Raw genomic sequence first — 18345 nt, forward strand, 5'->3', positions numbered from 1 at the left:
AAGGGGCGCTGTGGCTCAAGTAGTAGAGTGCTAGCCTTGAGCTGAATTGCTGAGGGACAGCGCCCAGCCCCAGAGTTCAGGTCCCACCACCGGACCCCCCACCAAAAAAAAGAAAGATGCTGCAGAAGGAAGGAAGTTGATTGGGTAGCTCTGCTGTCAGGGAGATAAAGTTCAGAATATATCAATTTGTTGAAAACAACCTATTTAGTTAGGTATAAGTAACTGAACTAGCACAGGAAACCTTGTCCAGTTATTTGGGTTTTTCTTTACCCAAAGGGCTCCATCCAGAATGAAACTGTTGTGCCTCTTGGTTCTTTGTCACTTAAAAAAAAAAATGTTGCCAATATCAGTGGCTCATACCTGTAATTCTAGGTTCATGCCAGCCAGCCAGGAAAGTCCATGAGACTCTTATCTCCAGTTAACTACCAAAAATGCTGGAAGTGGAGATGTGGCTCAAGTGGTAGAATGCTAGCCTTGAGCAAAAAAAGCTCAAGGACAGTGCCAGGCCCTGAGTTCAAGCTCTAGGACCAGCATACACACAGACATACACACACACTCATGAAATGACTTCACACAGACATATGTAGACACATAGATTTGTATATCCTTTGAGTGTAAGAGAGAAATCAGGTAATAACTTGCTGAGACCAGAGAGTAAGCTCAATAAACAGCAAAAAGCCAAGCTGGAGGCATGCTTCAAGTGGTAGCATGCCAGCTAAGCAAGCATGAGGTCCTGAGTTTAAACCCTGGTACCTTTCTTTCTTTCTTTTTTTTTGGGGGGGGAGGTTCCGGTTGTGGGGCCTGAACTCTGGGCCTGGGCACTATCCCTCAGCTCTTCAGCTCAAGGCTAGCACTCTACCACTTGAGCCACAGCGCCACTTCCGGCTTTTTCTTTTTGCTTATGTGGTGCTGAGGAATCGAACCCAGGGCCTCAGGCATGCAAGGCAAGTGCTCTACCACTGAGCCACCTTCCCAGCCCCCTATTTTTACCTTTCTTGAAGGATTTTACCAGGCAAATAATAACATAGTCTTTATTTTCTTGGAACCCCTTGTTTTGAATGTGAGATTTAATTCAAGATTTTAGTGCCAAAGCACTGAGATATTCCCAGAATCTACTCTGATATCATTCAGTCTTACATATTTGACCTGGTCCAAAATGAATTGTGTTGTTTTAGTGTGCTTCAATTCCTCAAAAAACATTCTCAAATGCAGATAGTTACGGCTCTTTGTCTAAATACCTTTTCTTCTCTCTTTAACACGTTCAGATTGGTTTGTAGTCTCTCTCTCATTTTTCAGTGCAGCTAAGAAACTTAATTGGAATCACAGATGTTCCTGGGATATATTTACTGAACCTTTAAGGCACATTTAAAAGTGACTTTAGAAATTACTCTTTGAAATAATGTAGAATTCCCTTGTAGTGAAAAAAATCTCTGAAATAGATTGTAGTGCCCATCTCAGTGAGTTTTCACAAAGTGAATGTAACTATGTATAAAACAGATCAGTAACTTGAATGCTATCATGAACCTTCCTTTACTCCCACCCCCAATCTCTGTCCCCAAAGTGGCTACCACTGACCCTGTCATCATGGATTAGCTTTGCCTGAATTTGAATTTTATGTAATTGAAGCCTACAGTATGTACACACTGGGGCCTGGCTTCTTTCATTCAACGTTGTATTTGTGAGGTCATCTGCCTCCATTGTAATAGCCTTCACAGCTGGTTTAAAAAAAAAAAAAGGAAGAGCCTTACTTCCTCAGCTGAAGCCCCCCCCACCTGCCCGTTAAAACAACATCAGTCAGAGTAGTAAATGAATGAATGAATGTCTGACCTTGAGAAAATCACTTAACCTCTCAATTACTCATCTGTAAAGAAAGGATAATACCCTTTCCGCCTGTCTTAAAAGGTTGCCAAAGACAAATGCAGTAAATTAGGGGGGAAAGCACTTTAAAATATATAATGAAGGACTATATAAGAATGTTATTATTAGTATTACTCAGTTCTTCTCTCTGGAGTAAATTACAGGTGAGCATGGATTTATATAGCAGATGGATTCCTGTAAAGTTTTGTATGAACCAGGTTTTCATAAATCAAAATATTTTTAATGTGCCAGGATTTTTCAGTTTCAAGCAAGCCTACTCAGAGTCTTTCTGTAAAGGGATATAACCCCTAAATTCCTTTTCCCAGAAAACTAGATTTTTTATCATATATATTTGCATAATATGAAATATTTCCCTGTTCTAAACATCTTTTTAAAAAAAAATCATTGCTTCTGCTTAATGAACTGAATAATACCTGTACATCTTCACCCATCTCAATGAGGAGAGAAAATACTAGTAATATAATTGTAAGTTTTAATCAGATATATACTTCCTAGAAATTTGCTTTCAAATATTGTATGCATCCACATGTTCTAACTTGAAATCTGGCAAAGAAGGATATATACTAACCCAGAAGCTTTGGTTATGAAACTACTATAGAATAAGTGAGTGTCTATGTTGTAATCCATAAAATATAAAAATTAATTCCATTTTTCTTGCTGGATTATGATAAGCAGCAATTGAAAAACTCATATGAAGTATTTTATGAGCTATGAAGAATTCCCTAAATGTGTAATATTACTGGTAAATATCCAGTAAGAAAACTTAACATCTACAAAGGCAGTCAAAGGTAAGGGCTTAGAACAGTTGATTAAAATTAAGATATATACACACACACACACACACACACACACACACACACACACACACACACATATGCATACCAACTACAGCTGGTAATACTTTGTGTTTGCCCTATTCATTGTTACTTTGACCTTCTAGGTAGCACATCATCTAACATTATCTACTTTTCATTTTCTCATCCACCAGTGAAAGCAGACAGAACATAATGCAGACCACTGTTCTCCTCTTTTCCATTGTTCTCTCAGATATACTCTGTGTGGAAAGCATTAGATGCTGAGCTGGGACACTTGGAAGCCCTGTTTTAAATATACAGTGTCTCAGATGATGAAATGAAGAGCTAGAAGCATCCAAAGATAAGCTCTTAGAAAACTATGGGTCAGGGCATCAGGTAGAGAATGAGTTTTCATAATCCAAGGTAGCTGCTCCATAATTGCAGGACTAACCATCTGAGATTAGCAGCATCGATGATACAGTGACGAAAGAAAAACTGCAGTTCAGGCATTTCTGCATGTGCTGAAGCCTGCTATGCATCTCTTCTGTCTACGTGGCCTTCGGGTTTTCAGAGAAGTTCAGGGTGAGATTTTAAAAGACAGAATTTGGAGCTTAAAGTTGACTTTTTCTAAAAAAGAACAGGCCCACTGTCTGATAAAACTAGACACAAGAATAAAACTAAGGGCTGACCACAACTGGACGTGCTCAGATGCTATATTTGGGCATGAGTGATCACTAATTTCCAGCTCTTCAGAAATTTAAATGTGTGTGTGTGTGTGTGTGTGTGTGTGATATTTTTGTGTGCTGGCATCAGGACTTGAACTCAGGATCTCAGAATCTCACACTGTCATGGGTTCTGTTTTGTTATTTTTGTTCATGGCTGGTAGGTACTCTGCCAAAGAACCATACCTCTAGGCTGGCATTTTTGTGAGTTCCGTGAAGATCAAGTCTCAAGGAGTTTTCTGATCAGGCTGGCTTTGAACCACTATTTTCGAATCTCAGTCTCCTGAATGACTAGGATTAAAGGCATGAACTACCAGAGCACCTGGCTTAAAATAGTATTTTTCAAAGTACTCTCCTTCAGGTATTCTATTGTTTCTTTCTTTGACAAATGCAAAAGTTCTTAAAACACAAAAGAGGGATGGTATTTTTAAATATGTCAGTATATACCATTAAGTTATTTTTTGGCTCAAAGTGTCTGTATCTGAGGTTTCATAGTCATTATCACGTTCCCCATTCTGAAGCATTTTAAGCTCCTTTCTCTCCCTTCTCCTAAGAGTATATAAACTTGATAATATGTCCATTCATCACATTCTGAATTATAAAAATACTAAAATATTTGTTCAATGGGCTTTGGTGATAGCTGAGAATTCAGAACTCAGAAAAAGAATTGTCCCTTGATGTGAAATTTGGACTAGTGTCTGAAAAATTTATAGATACTTAATGAGTGTGTTTAGTTAGCATGAAATGTTAACACATTTTATTCCATTTGGGCCAAGTGACTATAGTGTCATTGTAAGCATTATTGAATACCCTGAGCATTGAAATTGCTTCTGTGTAATTGGAAATAACGAGTAGTATGTCCAGGCTTGCTTTCCATATCTTCAGCTGTGCTGTGCTTCTGTGAGACACATTTGACAAAACTCATCCTTTTACTTAATTGGACTTTGATTTGCTCGTTTTCTTGGTCAGCCTTGGCTGACATTAGAAACAAGATCAGAGTTATCTTCCTAGATTGGGGCTAGCAGAGAAAGAAAACTCTCCCAAACTTTTCAATCACAAACAGAGGAAGAAAATCACCTGAGCACAGTTAGCAGAATTGATGTTGATAATGAAATCTTGTATGTCAAAACCATCAGCGGTGCACCCTGCCTGTTAGAGGACCTTAGCAACCATTCAAATTCTTTATTATCTGCCTTAATCAGATTGCCCCTGAAGTACATAAAAATACCACTCCAACCAAGTCTTCCACCTCCTCAGTGCCTTTATCCCAAGCCTATAATGCTTGCTCGCTTTCCCCACTGCGCCACAAGGGCTTAGACCAGTGAAGCCTACTTTCTATGGTGCCATCCCAATGCCTTTCCTATGGCCCAGCTCAGAGGAAATGTGTTGAGGCCCATGAACCCAGACTTCTTTAGTGGGTAACACAAAGGAGTTTTCCTTTGAAGCTAGTGCTATCCCTTAGACACAGAATAAAGGAAGCATTCTCAACAGCGATTTAGAAGCCTGATTGTGCAACATAAGTACAGAAAGATAATCTCAAAGACTTGAATAGGTGACCCATAGTCTACCATTGTTTCATTTGGTTGTTCTTCATGACCTCTAGGCTATGACTTGGTTCTATAGATAGCTCTCTTTTACACTGGCTCCAGCTAAAGTTCTTTTTTAAAAACCCTCTATATTATATTGGACAAATTAAGATATCTAGATTTAGATTACTCATCCAAAGAAACTGGTAAGACTTAACGACCTGCGCTACCTACCAACTGTAAGGGCCTGTCACCTTGCGTTGTTTCTGTTATAAATGCACAGGTGCATATTATGTTTGTCTATTGTATATAAGTGAAATGGACAGTCATATTGTTTTAAAGGAAGAAAACCCTAAACAGGATGAGAAATTATTACATACATTTCTAGTCACGCTGTGTGCTTATTTTTAAGTTGGGTATAAGAGATTTTTCCAAAAAATTATAGAAAGCATCTAGCTTATCACTTCACCAATAAAAATACAGCATCCTGAGTCACTTGGTCAGGATTATAAAGTAGGTGATAGCTAGAATCCAATTCACTTAACTGTAGGTTGATGTACGTTACAATTTAAATCCATACGCTCCAATACCGTATCTACTAACTATATGTGACTACTTCGATTTGTTTCAATTAATTGAAATTTACTTTCCTACAAATTGCAAGAGGTGTTAGTAACTATATATGACAAATAGAATATATCATATTATATATATATATGCTTATATATAAATATAAGCATATATATAATATGATATATTCTGATATACATAATGACATAACCAGATATATACCATGTAATATATATATATATAATTTAAGACCTTCATGGATCATGAAATGTTTCAATTCTAGGGGCCAACACTTGTCAGAATTATTGATTTAAAATAGGAAAAGTACTTATATTGTACTGGGTAGAAATATTTTTACTATGTGTAGTGTGGGTGCTAGGCCTTTATAAATCATAAATCTTTTCCCTTTATGGTATGTAAGGGAAGTATATGTAATCACAGAGGGCTAGGAACCTGTTAATTTTTCTTTCTTTTGGGATCATTTCCATTTGGGACTCAGCAAATATTTAGAAGAAACAGTTACCTAATTTCAGCTGTGGATATCTGGTGAAAGGCGATATAGAGTCTCTGTTTTGGAACCTGATCGAAACATAGATTCTTAAACACCTCGATCTGTCTTTAATCTGCTAGTGGTATTTAATTCTAGGTTCTGGTTTTGTCAAGTGGTGAGAAAGATGTATTACCCCTTTAATTTCCTGAGCTGTAAGAGACCTCCCTTCACAAGGTCATGGACTCGGGGTTTTGGAGAATACCAATAAATGAATCATCCTGGTTTAATAATTCCCTCCAAAGTCAACATGCCAGACAGCGAGGACAGAAAGAATATGTCTTTTTCTTTAAAAAAAAAAATTACTCCACTTGTGAATAAATGGCATACCATGCCATTTTATTAACAGACTCCAGGTTTTAAAGGAATGCTTTCAAATAATAGGAATTATGGAGTGATGGTACTGAAACTGAAACAGTTGCTTTAAAACTGAGGATTCTTTCCAGTGGTGGACTAAACGATAGTTTGAAAAGTAAAATAATGGTGGAACTTTGATCAACAGAATTTTAAAGTCTCTCTCTCTCTCTCTTTCTTGTGCATGTATTGGGGCTTGAACTCAGGGCCTCACACTCTTAGTTTTTATTTTGTTTTGTTTTTGCCAGTCCTGGGGCTTGAACTCAGGGCCTGGGCACTGTCTCTGAGCCTCTTTTATTCAAGGCTAGCACTCTACCTCTTGAGCCACAGGGCCACTTCCAGCTTTTTTTCTGTATATGTGGTACTGAGGAATCGAACCCAGGGCTTCATGCATGCTAGGCAAGCACTCTGTAACTAAGCTACACTCCCAGTTCTGACTTTTTGCTGGTTAATTGGAGATATGAATCTCTTATATTTGTCTGCCTGGGCTTACCTTAAACCTCAAGTCTCAGATCTCAGCCTCCTGAGTAGTCGGGTTTATAGGCAGTAACCACTAGTGCCCGATCACTTCTTTCTCCTCATATATTTTATAGTCTTCCGATATAATTGATCAGGTTCATATCTTTCAAAAAGTTGTAATTCAAGTCAGTTACACATTTGCCATTGAGAGAAGCTGGCATTAATGCCTGATGATTATATTTTACATGTTGTTGTTCTTCTTAATAGAAACAGACTTCAAAACCTTTTTTCTTCACCTTGCCTATCTTTTATTAAAGCATGTAAATATTGTTAACTCTAGAAGGAAATCATTTTAAATGTTCTAATCGTTGGGAGCTGTTATCTATTCCTTCCAGATGGGCTGCCTTATTTTTGCTCCTGTGTGTGTGTGTGTGTGTGTGTGTGTGTGTGTGTGGTGTGTGTGTGTGGTGTGTGTGGTGTGTATTATTACAGAAGCTGGTTGTACTTTCTCGTATCCAGCAATGGCCAGCAGCTTTCAGAGCTTCAAATTTTACTGTTAGCCATCAGGGACAGAGCAGGAACTATGTGCGCTCCCTACATCATTTCCTAATAGCAGGCAACCAGAACCTGCCTTAAAACACCTCCCAAGAGGCAGCCTAGAGCACATCATTTAGAAAACTCTGCATCCTGTTTAAGTAATTAATACCCCCCATCAAATCTGGGCTAGCATCAATGGTGTCAGAAAAATTCATTATTTTTTTTCCATTCCATGATCTATCGATGAAAAAGCTTTTAAGAGTGATGTCTGAACTGCAAAGTACACCCAATGGGTTAGCATGGAAATCATCTAGTGCTTACCTCTATATTGGGAAGATGAACTTGAATTGGGGATTTCATCTATTATTTGTATAATGACTTCTTTTAAATACGTTTTTTTATTGTGAAAATACTGTACAGAGGGGTTGCAGTTACATGAGCAAGGTAATGAGTACAATCTTATCAAGCATTGTTGCCTCCTCTGTTTTTCCCCTGCCATCCTTTTAGAGACCTCAGGCTGATGTACATAGATAGAACACTCTCACTGGTTATGAGGTAGGGTAACAAAGATGCTTTATGCTTTCCAATCCTCTAGAAACCTTGAATTTCATTCCTTCCTCTAGGTGGAATTTAGTAGCTCCAATAGTCAGGATTCTGTTGTAATAAATCAGTCATGTTAGAATGACTCAAGTGAACAAATGGGTGAAAATATTTCCATTCCTAGCTAGAGTGATATAAGAAAACTAGACTTTATGTATATCTTTAATCATCCTTCTTATTATTTTTGCCAGTCCTGGGGCTTGAATTTAGGGCCTAGGCATAAGCTTCTTTTGCTCAAGACTAGCTCTCTTTCACTTGAACCACAGAGCCACTTCTGGCTTTTTCTGAGGAGTTTGAGATGAAAGTCTCACAGACTTTCCTGCCCAACCTGGCTTTGAACTGTGATCCTCAGATCTCAACCTCCTGAGTGGCTAGGATTACAGGTATAAGCCACCAGCCCCTTGATACTCGTATTATTTTTTTAAAATCATAGTCAACATAAACACATTATGCTCACAAGGCCCTACTGGGCCATTTAAATACAATATCCCTTCTGCATCCAATTCCCCTTCTCCTTCTAATGCACCTTTGGCCTCCTTGGTGATCTTGGAGCACTCGTGTTTCTAGTTGTCAGCCTGCTCACCCGTCTCTCCTGATTCTTCCCCCTTCTATATGCACGTGGTCTGCTTGACCCCTCTCAGATCTTTTTTTTTTTGGGGGGGGGTCTGGTCATGGGGCCTGAACTCTGGGCCTGGGCGCTGTCCCTCAGCTCTTCAGCTCAAGGCTAGCGCTCTACCATTTGAGCCATATGCCACTTCTGGCTTTTTTCTTTTTGCTTATGTGGTGCTGGGGAATTGAACCCAGGGCCTCAGGCATGCAAGGCAAGCGCTTTACTACTGAGCCACCTTACCAGCCCCCCTCAGATCTTTTAAGTGTATCACAGTGCCCCTCACCATTCTAAAATACTTGCCCATCTGCTTCTCCAATTCCCTGCTCCCTCTTTGTTTTAGCACTTGCCACTTGATACAGTTTGACCATGGATTTGTTTTCACCGTTCACTGGAACATAATGTCAAGGCAGACATGTAGTTTTGTGTGTGTTTTTGATGACAGCTATCTCTCCTGTACTAGCACATTGCCTGGCAGCCCATGGCCTCTTAGCTACTAAAGTGAATGAAGAGATGATTAAACTCATTGTGACATGCTGAGCAATAACCAAGTGGTAGCTTCTGTGCATGATAAAAGGTGTCAAGAGTAAATGTAGAAATAAGCGTGGGAATAATGTACAACTCTACAATAACATTGGGAAATTCCATGAAAAAGTCCCATCATAAAGGTGCTTTGGAGACCTACCTCCTCCCTCCCCACCCACCCCCGGCAGGGTCACTGAGCTCTGATTTATGGAAAGGCCAGAGACTGGGTGAGAAACAGGCCTCTTTTTGCAACCACCAGCTAAAGGTCTTGGAATATGTAGGCCCGGCGTATGGGGATGAACTTTCAACTACCACCAAGGCCTAAGGTCTTCCCAAAGCTATAGATAGGCAGCAGATGATGTTTAAAGCCAAGTATGAACCTTAGCATTGTAGAAGTTCACTTGGGCAGCATTGTGCAAAAAGACTGCAGGAAACTAAAAGCAGAAAGGCCATTAGGTGGAGGATGCCATGATGTAGGCAAAGAAGGTTTGAACAAGGATGGGTGGTGGTAAGGTTGGGACAGGGGTAGACTGGAGAGAGATCCTGGCACAACTGCTATGCTCAGAGCCTGGGGTGGGAAGGATGGGTCCCCAGCCCGAGTTAACATGCTTTAGGTAACAACAATCTCCAATGCGGGAAATATCATATTTCTTTAGCTTATTTGCTTACTATATGCTGAATATCGTACATAAGTTTTAGAAGTGGTGTCTAGCAGAAATGGTAGAAACAGGAAAGAAAAGCAAGTATACTGATCATTTCTTCCTTGCTTACAAGTATTCTACGTAGCTTTTTGTGTTCTTTTCTCCAGATCATGACATGTTTGATGTCGAGATTTAAGTGCATATTAGTGATATTGTACTCCACACTTCAAATCCTTCAGTGGTTATTATCATTTCCCTACTATGCAAATTCTTCAATGAATCATACATTTGTCTCATCCAAGCCTGTATTAAGATGAGGATATTTCATACTCATTCTAGTTGAGAGAGAGAGAGAGAAAGACTCAACCCTGGGTCTGGAGGCATGACTCAGGTGGTAGATTGTCAGCCAGTGAGCCAAAGCATCAGATACTGAGTTTGAGTCCCAGTCTCTGGCTATATATATATATATATATATATATATATATAGTATATGTGTACATATATATAGTACATATAGTATATATGTATATACTATATATGTATATAGCATATATATGTAGTACATATATATAGTATATGTAGTATATACTATATATGTACAGATATATGTAAAGATATAGTATATATGTATATACTATATATACTCTGTATATAGTATATATGTACATATATGAATATCATATATGTATACATGTATATATAAGTATATATGTGACATTTCTGAAGTTCAACTGAAGGAAATATATAGCTTCCTATATTGAGAGTCTTCATATTGCAGTTTCTAATATTGAGATAAACAGAAAGAAATCATTAAAAAAAAAACTGGGAAAGAGTGAGGGAAGGGGTGACATTGTCCAAAAAGAAATTTATTCTTTGACTGACTGAAAGAACCATAACCCTTCTGTGGATCTCCTTTATAATAACAAAAATATTTACACAAAAATAACCACAGTAAAACTGTGGCTGATGGCAGTGATAAGCCAATAAATCTTAAAACCTGTGCATTGATCAACCTCTTCTCTTTGGGAAGGTGGCTCAGTGGTAGAGCGCTTGCCTTGCATGCATGAGGCCCTGGGTTTGATTCCTCAGCACCACACAAGCAAAAAGAAAAAAGCCGGAAGTGGTGCTGTGGCTCAAGTGGTAGAGCACTAGCCTTGAGCTGAAGAGCTTAGGGACAGCGCCCAGGCCCAGAGTTCAGGCCCCACCACCAGACCCAAAAAACAAAAGAAAAGAAAAGAAAAAGAAATTTTTACAAATTAGATCATTTCCATCTTGGTTGTATGCAAAGTATATGTAAATTTAAAATGTGTATGCCTGCCAAGAAAGAGAGATATGCCTCACTGATTAATAAAAATGGACCAAAAGAATTCTAACTGCCATGAAAACTGATCCAACCTTACTGAATCATGGCAATATTAATAATGAAACTAATTTGAGTTCTTGAAGTACCAGAACCTTAATCTGAGGAATAAGAAGAAGCGTTAGTTTCTCTGGGGAATAATGAAATTATAACATCCTGCATCCAAGCCATTTGTAGGCTAAAAAGTTTAAGAAGAGATATATTAATGAGTCATTCTGTCATATTTTCCCATTAAATTTAACTGCCACAGTGTCACAGATACAGACGTGTGTTATTAAAATTTAAGGATAGGGATGCTTTAGACTCATATACAAAAGAAAAATCTTGTGTGTCTCTGTATGCATATGTGTATTGTGTACTTATTCAAATGGATGTCTGTGCCTTGTATTGAAATCCACAAAAACCCAATTCCCTCTTAGCTGCCTGATCAGTTTTCCTACCAATGATAGGTTTTTAAGTTCCTTTCTGGTAGCTGAGAATCTATTTTTGATAGCAGAATGATGAATAAACTATAAGACACATAGTCACAACTTAAAATTCATCTTAAATCTTTAATTTGGGGAGTGTTCAAAACACAACATGAGTTTTATAAAAATGAAGAAGTATTTATAGTTTTTCAACATTCCTAAGTACCACATTAAAGCATGCCTATCATGTGATTGAGTGGATTTCTAATTTGTGATTAGTCTTTCTAATCTTGATTTGATAAGATCATACAACAGAGACCAAGTTAGCAAACACCAGCTACTTTACTTTCCAGCCAAAATATTTGATGTAAAATTTGCTTTTATTTTTCAGTTGACATCTTCCCTTCCAGCATTTACACATCAATACCCAATTTTAGTGTATAATATTTTTTTTTCAAGTGGCAAAGTTAGGTTGATGGTGGGAAAGAAACATGGTGGATTGAGCATATGCGTGCTCAGTCTAAACATTGAATTAATGTACCTCTTGTTATGCGGTTTCCTTTCTAACATCAACATGTTAACGAGGAGAAATGCTCCAGGGACACTGGAGAAAATGGAATCAGAGCCAATGATCAAACTGGAGTCTTCATTCTCAGATCTCCTATCAGCACACCCTCTCGGGTTATGCCCTCGCTTGCATTAACATTTACTTTCCAAACAATTTGCCCAAGTGAGGAAATGATTAAACATGTTTACATACTGAGGGGAAGTAGCCGTGGAAAAGGGAAGGCTCTGATATGGATGCCAGCCATAATTGATTGGAAAGCATCCCTGGGGACAGAGGCAAGGATGGATTCCAGAATACCGGATGAACTGGCCTTGGATAAGAGCAGAGACTCTTCTTCCTCTCATGGAGGGAAGGGGTCCACGTGGGCTTGGGTTAATGAGAGAGAGGATGTCGAGGGAATCTGCACCTGATAATCCCTATGTTCTCTGCAAAATCGAAACCAGAAGAAACCAGAATTTTAAAGAGAGAAAGTACGACGGGTAGGGAAATGTCCAACCACAGTTATGCAGATAACAGACACCCCCCCCCCAAAAAAATGTTGATTGGTCGCTAGAATGAATCAAATAGGAGCGTATAAAGGTTGTATTGTACTGTGTGCTTTCAATCATGAAAAGCTGATTGCAGAAGGAAGCTAGTTGTCTTAGGAGGATTATTATAAAACGGCTGGGAACAAATTCTCCACATGTTCCTCAACGGTGTGTATTTTCAATTTAAAAAAATTTAAAAGTGATGAGTGGCCAGTTTCCACTAATGGTCACTTTAGTGTTTCATTTTTGTTTGTTTGTGTCGTAGCTCTATACCACTTGAGTCACAGCTCCACTCTTCAGCTTTTTGGTGGTTAATGGGGGATAAAAGTCTCATGAACTTCCCCTCCAGGCTGCCTACAAACGATGATCCTCAGATTTCAGCCTCCTGAGTAGCTAGAATTATAGGCGTGAGACACTGGCACCAGGCTATGCTAATGCTTTATATAATGATAGAGTGGTGAATGTAAGATGCTGATGAATTGGGACAATACGCAATGGAAAACCAACTAGCTATTAGTTAAGGGTTAAGGACCAAAGAGCTTTTCTACGAAGTGGTAACATCTATAACTTCACTAACACATACCAAAACAAAACATACTTTTGAAAGAAGTGAAATATTTTTAAAATAGACACAAAGAGTTGGAAATACAGTTAGATATCTGTGTTCCTTTCTGTTGTCCTAAAGCTAGGCATTGCTTGAATCAAGCCAACGGAATCCTAACACTCACTTTGTGGTTGAAAACTGCTTCATTTCAAAACTGTCACATTTGCATTTTCTATGTAAATATTCTCATTCATCTCCTGAAATGCAGTGTTCGGTTCCCCACCGCCAGGTCACAGCTGGGCATGAGCAGCCTTCCTCCTCAAGCGCATGAGGTGCCATACTTGGCTTTGGCTTCCTCTTGTTTATAAACATGCTTTTGTGTACGTCAATGGACCACATCTCCTAAGAGGAAGCATAGAACAAAACCTGCCTTTTTGTCATGCTTTTCAGTAATTCCCTTTGTACATCTGCTTAACTGAAGTTTTGTCGATGTAGAAACTAAATGTGGTCCTGACTATTTCCTGTGAAACTGTGTTACATTTTTGTGGGATTGTTTGTTGTTGTTGTTTGGTTTTGTGTATGTGTGTGCACGTGTGTGAAATTGTAAAGCTACCCTAATCCCCATTGCAGCAGGCTAAAATTACCCCTTCAAACTTGGGGAAATATGTTAATAGAGTCTCCAGCACACCGAGGAACTTGCCATCTCCGTTGGTTTACATGTAATTACTATTTTTAATAGAGTGCTGTATAGTTTGGGGTTTGTTATTACTACTTTTAATTCCCAGTTATTATGAAAGAAATTTAAGGTGCAACTAAGAAAAAAATACATTTGCTAGACAAAGAACAAGTATGTGATACTTAAAAATGTTCCCTCCAAAGCCAAAAAGGGAGAGATAATGTGGGGGGGGGGGGAGAGGGAGAAAGGCATCGTTATTTGCTAAAGTTTCTGTATCCATTTAATGACATGTATTTGCTCAGCTAATAACTAGCATGTTTTTGTGTTTGCCAGTAGTGGGGCTTGAACTCAGGGCTTCTTGCTCTTGATTTCTTTTTCTGTTCAAAGCAGGTACTCTACCACTTGAGCCACAGTTCCACTTCCAACTTTTTGCCAGTTAATTGGGGATAAGAATCTGCCTCTTGGGGGCTGGGAAGGTGGCTCAGTGGTACAGTGCTTGCCTTGCATGCCTGAGGCCCTGGGTTCGATTCCTCAGTACCACATAAGCAAAAAGAAAAAAGCTGGAAGTGGCGCTGTGGCTCAAGTGGTAGAGTGCTAGCCTTGAGCTGAAGAGCTCAGGCCCCATGACCAGACCTAAAAAAAAAAGAATCTGCCTCTTCATTACCTCCTCTCTATTAGAGATAACACTTGTCTGCCTGGGCTGGCTTCAAAGCTCAATCCTCAGATCTCAACCTTCTGAGTAGCTAAGGTGACAGGCATGAATCCCCAACACGAGGTTTGCATTGTTTTAACTGCTTCTGGAAACATTACCTCTAGCCCACCAAATGAGATTCATGAGGTAGAGTTGCCAGTTAGTTCCAGAAACAGATGCACTGGGATGGCAAACATTCTTTTTGTTTAAGTGAAAAATGAAATCGTACTATATATGTTTAAAGGTCTTTTAAAAAGGAAGTAAATAGGAAAGCAGACCTATTTTGTACTTTCAACAGGTTTAGCATATTTCTGTATAGCAAATAGAGCAGTTGTGACCCGTCATCCAATAGTATTATGCTAACTGAATTTTTGTTTTTGTCTTTAGGGTCCCCTGGGGCCTCCAGGACAAAAGGTATAGTATAAAACAATATTGAGAAAGTAATTATGTCTCCATTGCCCGATGGTAAGTGGAAGAGTGGGGTAGAATTAGTGACTATAAGGCATGCCGAAGCCATTGGTCTGGCTGTCCATTCTTGGTATCTAAAAATACACTCAATACAATGCACCATTACATTTCTAATCTATTATGAAATATGCAGTAAACCCAGAGAAGACTCCTTTTAAACTACCCAATGCTTAAAGCATTAAAATTTTAAACCAAATACTAATAAAATATTGTGACTGAACTAAAAATGTGAAGGATCAGGGACATTGCGAAATAATTGCTGCCCTTAGCCAAACAAGTAATTGCCAAATGGTCACAAAACTGACCAGCACTAAGGATACATTTTCTATTTGTAATATATAGTAATATATAATATAGCTACTATATATAATTATATAGCAGGTAGATGGCTCTTTGCCAACAGAATATCACTGGCTAACCTGCCATCTTGTTGGAGGGAGAGAAGGAGGATATTTAACCCACAGAAAATTAAAACAATTGCCTTCTAACAGGTGGCAAAGTGATTATTCTTTATCTTTGGAATCCATCAAAGATAGAGCCTAGGCATGTGGCATCTGTTGAAACATAATCCTACAAATGGAGTTAAAGCCAATGAGATGTGAGACAACTTGAGTGTAGGAACACTTTGTCCCTCGCAATAATGTCTCTATTAAACATAGTGTGAAATTGTAAAGCTACCCTAATCCACATTGCACCAGGATAAAATTACCACTTCAAACTTGGGGAAATACGTTAATGACCCACTCTATAGCGTCTCCAACACACCAAGGAGCTTGCAATCTCCGTTGGCTTACATGTAATTACTATTTTTAATAGAGTGCTGTATAGTTTGGGGTTTGTCATTACTATTTTTAATTCTCAGTTATTATGAAAGAAATTTTAGGTGCAACTAAGAAAAAAATACATTTGCTAGACAAAGAACAAGTGTCTGATACTTTAAAAATGTTGCCTCCGAAGTCAAAAAGGGAGAGATAATGGGGGGGTGGAGGAGAAAGGCATCGTTATTTGCTAATGTTTCTGTATCCACTTAATGACATGCATTTGCTCAGATAATAACTAGCAGGTTTTTGTGTGCACCAGTAGTGGGGCTTGAACTCAGGGACTGTCACTCTTGCTTAGGTTTTTGGCTCAGGGCTGGCACTCTATCACTTGAGCCGCAGCTCTACTTCCAAACTTTAAAATAGACAGTCAGATAAATAGATAGACAGACAGACAGACAGACAGATAGATGTTAAATTCAGAGCCTCACTGTTGCTAGGCTGACACATTATGGCTGAGACATGCCTCCATCTCTTTTTGTTTTGCTGGTTATTGATTTAGATAAGTTCTTACTTTCTGCCAGTGAATGTACCTGAACTGCAATCCAGGTGCTATTGAAGCTTCCTGTAGTTGCTATGGTGATCAGCTACTACGTCCAGCTGTGGAGATGGAGTCACACAAACTTTTCTGCCAGGATCAGCCTGGAACTGTTAACCGCCTGATCTCAGCCTCCCGAGTAGCTAAGATGATAGGCTGAACCACCCACGGCTGGTTAACAATTAGCTGTTTCCTTCTCAGCTGTCACCTCTTCCATGTTCAGCCATTGCTACTCCCCACAGTCCATGTGTGTGCCCATGTTTATGTGAATACACACCATCCATTTTTAAAGGAAAATTGACCCGGAAGTGGTGGTGCTGCTGTTGAGTCTGTCCCGGAAGACATATTTTCACTCACATGACTCAAACACACTCCCCATCAGTCCAGAAAGAAAGTGTGTCACATACAATGAACTTGAGTTGGGGAGGTCCCTCATTTGCTTGTGTAATAAACAGCTGTTGTTTTAATTATCATTTGTTTGCTTAAATTTGTGAGATTCAAGAGTTACTACTACTGATAGTCTTTTTTCCAGGGAGAGCTAAGGTTGTTCACTTCTTGACAATAAAATTTAGAGCATGAGGCCTTCTGATATGAATCACAGTGTATGATACGAAATTCTTTAAAAATCATATGAGGATGAAGTGGATATTTGGAAACAAGGTTAAATTTTGACTCTGTACTTGGAGAAAGTTGTATCTACCTACAGTATGCCTGTGAACACAATGGAGAAAATGTGAAAAGTAGAATCTCCCAGACATGCGTTAAGAAGGCCCCATTTGTTAGGAAATAGAAAGACTTGGAAAAAATTATATTAAGTGAAGTAAGCCAGGCCCAAAGAAACATAGGTCTCATGGTTTCCCTTATATGCAATAACTAGTATATGTCTGAGTCAAGCAGAAAAGGTCAGGTAAGTTGATGTTAGATGAAATGAACCCCAAGATAAGTATTCAAATGTTTTTTCCTTCATGCAATTGTTTCTAACATATATATGATGATTTCTTTGTTGCTTTGTATGTCCCTCCCCCACGGTATAACCCTGCTTTCACTGTATTTTATGTTGGTATAATTTGTGGAGGGAAAGGGAAAAAACAAATTGTTTAAATAGGGATACAGGTGGACCTATTGCAACAATGAGATGTACAAGATGTCTTATGTCAAAAATGAACTTTACAACTTTGGCGGGGGGGGGGGGAAGGGGATCTGGGGATGGAGACGGGAAGGGATGGGAAGGGGAAACAAAGGAGGCAACAATGCTTGATAAGAAATGGACTCATTACCTTGTCCATGTAATTGTAACCCCTCTGTACAGTATTTTCATAATTAAAAAAAAAGCAGGTAAAGTTATAACTGACATAACTAACAAAGTGTAAAAACTTAGGATTGAAATGTTCTGTGATGATATCAACTTTATACCATGTGTTTCCTTAGGGCTCCATTGGAACCCCTGGACTTCCAGGCATGAATGGAGAAAAGGTGAGCTCTTTTCCTTTATAACTTGGAAAGCATTAATGTCACAGAATTATTCTAGTGAATGACAGCAGACTTATTTGCTCATAACATACTCCATCTGTCTTTGAAATGCAAAATGATCAGATGAGCTTAGATATCTAAAGATACCTTAGTCAAAAACCCTGAAGCTTTTCCATTTCAAGTAGTGGCTATGTTATATTTCAATACATTCCATGTGTGATACAACCAGATCTTTTTAATTCTTGAAGAATGGCAATGCAGGGAAGATGCTCTATTTGATATTCATTGTGATGAAGAAAATGGACCCTAGTTTATTCTGGTCATGGTCACAGCTAATGTGTGTTTGATTTCTTTCACTAGTGAAAGTTATTTATAGAGAGGGAACCCATTTAAACCTTGTGAACACAGAAGCAAGTTCTTTTCAGTGTTAAGGGAACATAGGAATTGAATAGACTTGACGGATTCTAGTCCTGCAGTTTGACTGGACTGTTAATAATGAGGCCCTTGCCCTTAGAAAT

At 38.7% G+C, this 18345-nt stretch overlaps 1 protein-coding gene across 2 annotated transcripts in view; it reads left to right on the plus strand.

The window, feature by feature from the left end:
* The window catches only part of Col25a1 (collagen, type XXV, alpha 1), a 417880-nt gene that overhangs the window by 309555 nt on the left and 89980 nt on the right, over window positions 1-18345 (plus strand). For both annotated transcript variants that reach the window (XM_013023761.1, XM_013023760.1), the window contains exons 11-12: window positions 14921-14947; window positions 17786-17830. In XM_013023761.1, the coding sequence (XP_012879215.1) occupies window positions 14921-14947; window positions 17786-17830 (72 nt within the window). The remainder of the gene's footprint in view (window positions 1-14920; window positions 14948-17785; window positions 17831-18345) is intronic.

This window comes from Dipodomys ordii, unplaced genomic scaffold (genome assembly GCF_000151885.1).
Source record: "Dipodomys ordii isolate 6190 unplaced genomic scaffold, Dord_2.0 Scaffold70, whole genome shotgun sequence".
NCBI lineage: Eukaryota > Metazoa > Chordata > Mammalia > Rodentia > Heteromyidae > Dipodomys > Dipodomys ordii.